Below are 5,850 nucleotides of genomic sequence, written 5' to 3'. Positions count from 1 at the left end.
TTTTTTTTTTTTTTTTGCTTATGTTGTTCAGTATGGTATAATGTGCAAATTTCAAAACTATCATATATAGTAGAGAAATTTGAAAACTAACCCATAATCTATGTCCATATTGAATTTTACCTGCATATTTAGGAGAAAGGATAATTTCTAAACCCCCTTTTTTTTTTTATAATGCCCTTAAATAATTGTCTAATTTACATTTTTTTTTTTGAAATGTTTTAATGTTTAATTTGCATAAGTTAGTATTGTTTTAGGTTCTCTCTCTCAAACTAATCAAAACTTAGGGCTTTCTAGAAAATGAAAACACGTTTGAAGGTAAAGAAATCTCAGGTTTTTCGTTTGCTATATTTGACAAACCAGATCTCATAGTATACTAACTACACATTTATATAAACCAGCATATAACCCGCACTATGTGCGGGTCTTTTTTCTTTATAATTTAATTTAAAAACTCTCTATGAATATTCTAATTCTTCGTGCTTACTTTTCTTTTCTTAAATCATTTGCTTATATTGTGCGTGAAATTTTATCTATTGCTTTGTTACATAGAAAAGAGTAAATTTTGATACCTTCTATCAAGTTGCAAGAGGGTCCTAAATTAGTGATCCTATGATCGATATTGACAAACCTTTTGAATTTTGTGAATCGAAACGATAGTTTACAATTATATATTACAATCATAGTTAGTAGTATTACACATTTGATAACTTACAACAAATCACAAAGAAAACATGATTTGCTATATTATTCAGAAAGGAAAAAAAAAAAAAAAACTCTTAAGTCTCCAGTCAACGATATATATAAATTATTTATGTCAGCACAAATGATTATATTTTTATTTTTATTTTTATTTTTCTTAATAAAGTAGAACCACTCCACCTGCTTCTAATATTCTCCTCTATCCATCAAGTTACTCAGAATCTATAACATTTCTTTGGCATTTTTAGCTTTTCAGATAGTGAGTTTCTCATGAATTATGTTTGTGATATATATACCAACTATTTATGTCAGCACTAATGATCTCATGTTTACAAAAAAAAAAAAAATGATTCTCACCTACCCTCTTTGATAATCATTAAGCATGCGTTTAGAAGCATTTGCTGGTGAATTCTGTGCATCACCCATTATGGTTATACCTGCTGATGAGTTGAAATAGCTAGCATTGGTTCCTTTGGTTGCAACATCACTCATAAAGCTGGTTTCATCATCAAATTTCCAGTCAGTCAAATATCCAGGCCTTGAAGTTACAGAGCTCACTTCAATATCTCCTGAAAGCATTGTCACTACACGCGACATTGATGGCCGTAACGTTGGAGATGCTTGTGTGCACAAAAGAGATACTCCTATCATGCGTTTTACTTCTTCCTCATTGAACTTTGATAATGTAGAGTCCATAAGATCGACTTCACAGTTGTTTTCATGTAAATGCCAAGCCTGAGAAGGATATGTGTTAATAGGCTTCAGAATATAGTACAACAATGGTGGCGGAGAGTATTCCAATTGTTACAATGAGTCAACTTTTTTTTTATTTTTTAATTGAATATGGAAAATGGTTACAAAGGAGAATTCTTCTTGCTCCTAATCCGAAAGAAAGAAAAAATGGGTGATTCTGAAATCGAAAAAGGGGCGGGCTCCTCAACAACAAATCCAAAACAAACTAAAACAGTGCAGAAATAATTACAGAGGATATGAAATAAGTCAAACAAGTGACACAGTCATCTCAAGGGGCCACGCAAGGCGGTTATAGAAGTAAAAAAGGTACAGATTAAAACGAACCTATCTAAGCCCCCACTTGGAACTAGCAACAACTACCTACAGGAGGTTGAAGTCGAAAATGCACTATCATAGTCCGAAACAAAGACTTTAGAAGAGAGACGATCTACCACTAAATTAGCTACAAAAGTTTCAAGTGAAAAAACAGAACACAATAAAGCAGGAAAACAGTAACCCATAAAACAAATATGCATCAGAATACAAATAAAGTTGCAAAACACAACGAAGATAAAAATATAGGGAAAATAAAAATAACAGTAAAAAAATTCACTAAGCAACGACTTCAACAAAGGGCAGGGATGACGAAAACCGACAGAGGAGCTTCTAGCGGCAGCTTGGCGAACACGCATCGGTGCGTGTGATCCACGCTTAGGCGTGTGACGACCACGTGTCGGTGCACATTGGTTAAAGGAAGAAAGTCGAGGCAGCGGCTGAGAGCTAGGAGGCTGTGGAACCCAGTGGCCAGGCGCATCGGGCTGTGGAGGAATGGAAGGCGACAGATCGGGCCTAGAGAGAATCGGATCTGAGATCCACTGTAGAACCGAGCACAGCGCGGTGGCTAAGGGAGGAGAACAGCTAGAGAGTAACGACGAGGCGGCTTGGAGACGGAGGAACGTCGTTAAAGCTACTTTGTGGTGAAAAAGGAAAACACAAGAGAAAACCAATGACAAAGGGGGGAGAAGGGGCGGCCACACTAGGCGGAGGTGAAAAGGGGAGGCGGGATAGAACAAAGTCCATCCCTCCACCCAATAGAAAATTGCAGAGAGGCAATGGAGAGCCCTCACGGAGGAGGTAGATGGGTAAGAAAAGGAAAAAAAGCTTCTCTCGCAAGAGAGAAGCAGAAGGCAGAGAACTTAAGTTTTGTAAAATCACTCTCAGTTTTGCTAGACAATGAGTCAACTTAATTCTAAGGAATACACTACTATATAGGTGACGGATGCCAGCAGTCCAATTGTTTCAATGAGTCTTAACGGTTCAGAATATATCATAAACCTGTTGGAAGTGAGTATTCTAATTGTTTCAATGAGGCAACTATATTTTGCAGAAGATCTAGATAAATCCAGTCGATTTTTGTAACTCTTTCACATGCTCATTTTGTGATTCTAAGAAGTTACTTTGTTTTAAGCAATCCGACACATCCAAATTGACATTTCGCTATTGGAGTGGGCTTTAGGAAAGCCCACTATGATTATCCAAGCTAGGCATTAAGCCCAGATTCTCCCATGAAAAGATAGGGCCTAAGCCCAAAATCTCACGACAGAAAGAGTTATTGACTTACACGGGTTCCAACTCAGCAACCCATGAAAGCATGCACCCGGTCAGCACATAAAAATACATGTGATCCACACTCCAACATATAAACAGTCCCAACTTGATTCTCCAACTCAACAAACTCGATCCCACGAAACAAACTTCATCAAATAAGATACGGTCAAATTGTCATATAGCCGTTCAAAAGGCAATTACAAAGAAGATCCACAAGATCGACATCAAAACAGATACAATATTCTGGGAAAGTTAAGTAAGAGTCCCTTTATGACTCACATACCCAGTGGGATGTTAGCAGTCACCATTTGTAGCATACAACCAATATGTATGTGTAGATATTTGGTAGGTGGCCATACCCGGATACTGTTTTAACTAGCTGTCGAAGTTGTGCCTTCAGGCTACAACTAGTACCATGAAAAAACGGATCCGAGCGAAAAAAAAAAAGCCTTCCCTTTCTTCTTTTAGCTCATCATAAACCCGTCGAAGTTCACGACTACGACGAGACGCACGATCAGCCTCATCACGAGCTTTTTCCACTCCTTGCCTCTGCGCCACGCAGGCGGCATAACAAAAAGCCTGAGCCTGCTTCACCAACTCATCAGCCAAGCGCAGTCTCTCCAGTAAACCAAATAATGTTCTCTCTGTAATGGCCACCCGCTCATAGGAGGCAGCCAACTCTGCTTTAGCTTCAACTTTGGGAGCTTGAAGGGCAACCTTAGAAAGCTAGATTGCGGCAAGTTTTTTGGACAGGCGGTCATTCTCCCAGTGAAGAGCAACATTCTCCAACAACACGGCCTCCAACTTCTCGTCCAAAGCAGCAAAATCAGACAAACTTAAAGTAGCAGGAAGAGAAGTAGACAAGCTCAAAGGAGGGACCGTAACCCCATAACAAATTGCCATGGCTTCAAGAGCAGCACGCACTATGGTCTCTCATAGCTGACGGGCAGGACCGTCAACTTCCATAGGTCCAAAGGTAGATGGAAGAAGCCGAGCAAGAGCCTCCACAGGGTCACCAGAAATGACCTTCCCTCCTTGTGAGGACAATGTCTCACCTACAAAAGGTGCCTTTCCATGAACATGAGATGAATCCCCACCAAGCTGATTATCCGTGGGAAACGGGGGCACCTTAGACCGTACAAACCAACACGATGTCTCTCCACATCCCTTATCAAGCAGGGTCTCCAACATAGGGGTGGCAAAATGGGTACCTGACACGACCCGATTACGACCCGCGGGTACCCGTTACACGATTAGCCTATACTCAGACACGACCCGTTTAGCTAAACGGGTAATCGGGTTTGACACGATTATGACACGAAAATAGCCGGGTAACCCGACACGACCCGTTTTACCCGTTTAAAATAACCGGGTCTAATTGGGTAGATACGACCCGACACAACCCCGACACGACCCGATTACCCTAAACTATAAAATAAAAAATAAAATAAAATTCAAAATTCAAAATTGTAATAATAATACTAATACATCAATATAGTCAATGCAAAAAATTGAGTTCCAAGAGATTAAAGGCTTTAATAAAGGATAAGAAAAAAAAAAAATATATATATATATATATATATTGGAAAGTGACCGTAATTGACAAATTGTACTCCAAAAGAAATTACTAAACTCATAATTTCACCTAAACTTAAAAGTTAAAAGTTAAAACAAGTAAGTTCATTTATTAAAATAGTCCACTTATTATTTAGTCCCACATGTAACAAAAGTGTTAAAAAATTAATTTAAACAATGAAAATCACAGTTTTCTTGTTGGCTTTCTCTTTTGTTGGTAATTACGTACTTAACTCATTTCTTGAAGCAGGCTTCCTTGTCCCCAAAGGCTGAAAATGGTAAAGTAAGTCTTAAAGTCTGTAAGTTAGTAAACGTGAGTCGTCTGACTCCTCACGCGAGGCAGAAAAAAAGTGAAAAAAAAAATTCCGAGTCTGGCGGGTCGACTCGCCAACCCGCCAAACCTGGATACTGTGTGGGTCTGACGGGTCGACCCGCCAAACCCGCACAGTAATCGTGTCTGGCGGGTTGACCTGCCAGACACGAAATTTTCGGGTCTTAATCGGGTAGACCCGATTACAACCCGAACCCGATTAGCCCAAACCCAATACCTGTTTTTTCGTGTCATGTTCGTGGGTTGTGTCAAAATTGCCAGCCCTACTCCAACACCTCAGTGCGAACAGAGACGCTAGGAGTCCTTACTCGTCCTGACTGCTAGTTGAAAAAGAAAGCACTTAAGTCCTTTGCGAGTTGCCTAGAGAGCCACCCTCCTCCGCATCAGAGCCAACCCACGACACATCACAGAGCAAAGGCAACCGAGCACCAACATTGTCCATCCCCTCGAAACCTGTCGGAGACTCGGGGTAACAATGGTTGGACTGCCTGCACCGCCATTAACAGAAGCCTCAGGAACCCTAGTCCTGAACCTCCCAAAACCACCCAAATTCCAGGATCTAAAGCCAGAACCCTCATCGGAAGGAGAATCCACTAAAATGATCTTTAGCGATCCTTCGCTTTCCTCCTCAGCAAACCCAGCGTCACGAAAAGGACCGCCAACAGAGTTATCTCCCATAGAAGTCGCAAAAGATGAAGATGTGCTTCCAGACTCCACAATCCGAACCTTTGGTCCACCAGGAAGTTGCATTGCCAATGGAGTGACTACCAAGGTCTCAGTACCATAAGAGGGCGTACTATGTCCTACTGTAGGATCAGCCAGCCTAGAAGTCCCGCTAGACGAAGGGGCTGCCGGAAGTCGCGAGCCTTCACCAAATTCAAGTCTCCTCCATTTGAGGCCTCTTA

General features: G+C 40.6%; 1 protein-coding gene across 4 annotated transcripts in view; it reads right to left on the bottom strand.

Annotated features, from left to right (window-relative positions):
- Positions 1-788: 788 nt before the first annotated feature.
- Positions 789-5,850, bottom strand: part of LOC132173596 (probable LRR receptor-like serine/threonine-protein kinase At1g56140) — a 42,137-nt gene continuing 37,075 nt past the window's right edge. For all 4 annotated transcript variants that reach the window (XM_059585125.1, XM_059585124.1, XM_059585127.1 and 1 more), the window contains one exon: positions 789-1,434. In XM_059585125.1, coding sequence (XP_059441108.1) covers positions 1,057-1,434 — 378 coding nt within the window. In that variant the 3' untranslated portion in view covers positions 789-1,056. The remainder of the gene's footprint in view (positions 1,435-5,850) is intronic.

The sequence above is a fragment of the Corylus avellana genome, chromosome ca3 (genome assembly GCF_901000735.1).
Source record: "Corylus avellana chromosome ca3, CavTom2PMs-1.0".
NCBI classification, from domain to species: domain Eukaryota; kingdom Viridiplantae; phylum Streptophyta; class Magnoliopsida; order Fagales; family Betulaceae; genus Corylus; species Corylus avellana.
This window is presented reverse-complemented; position numbering and strand designations above follow the sequence as displayed.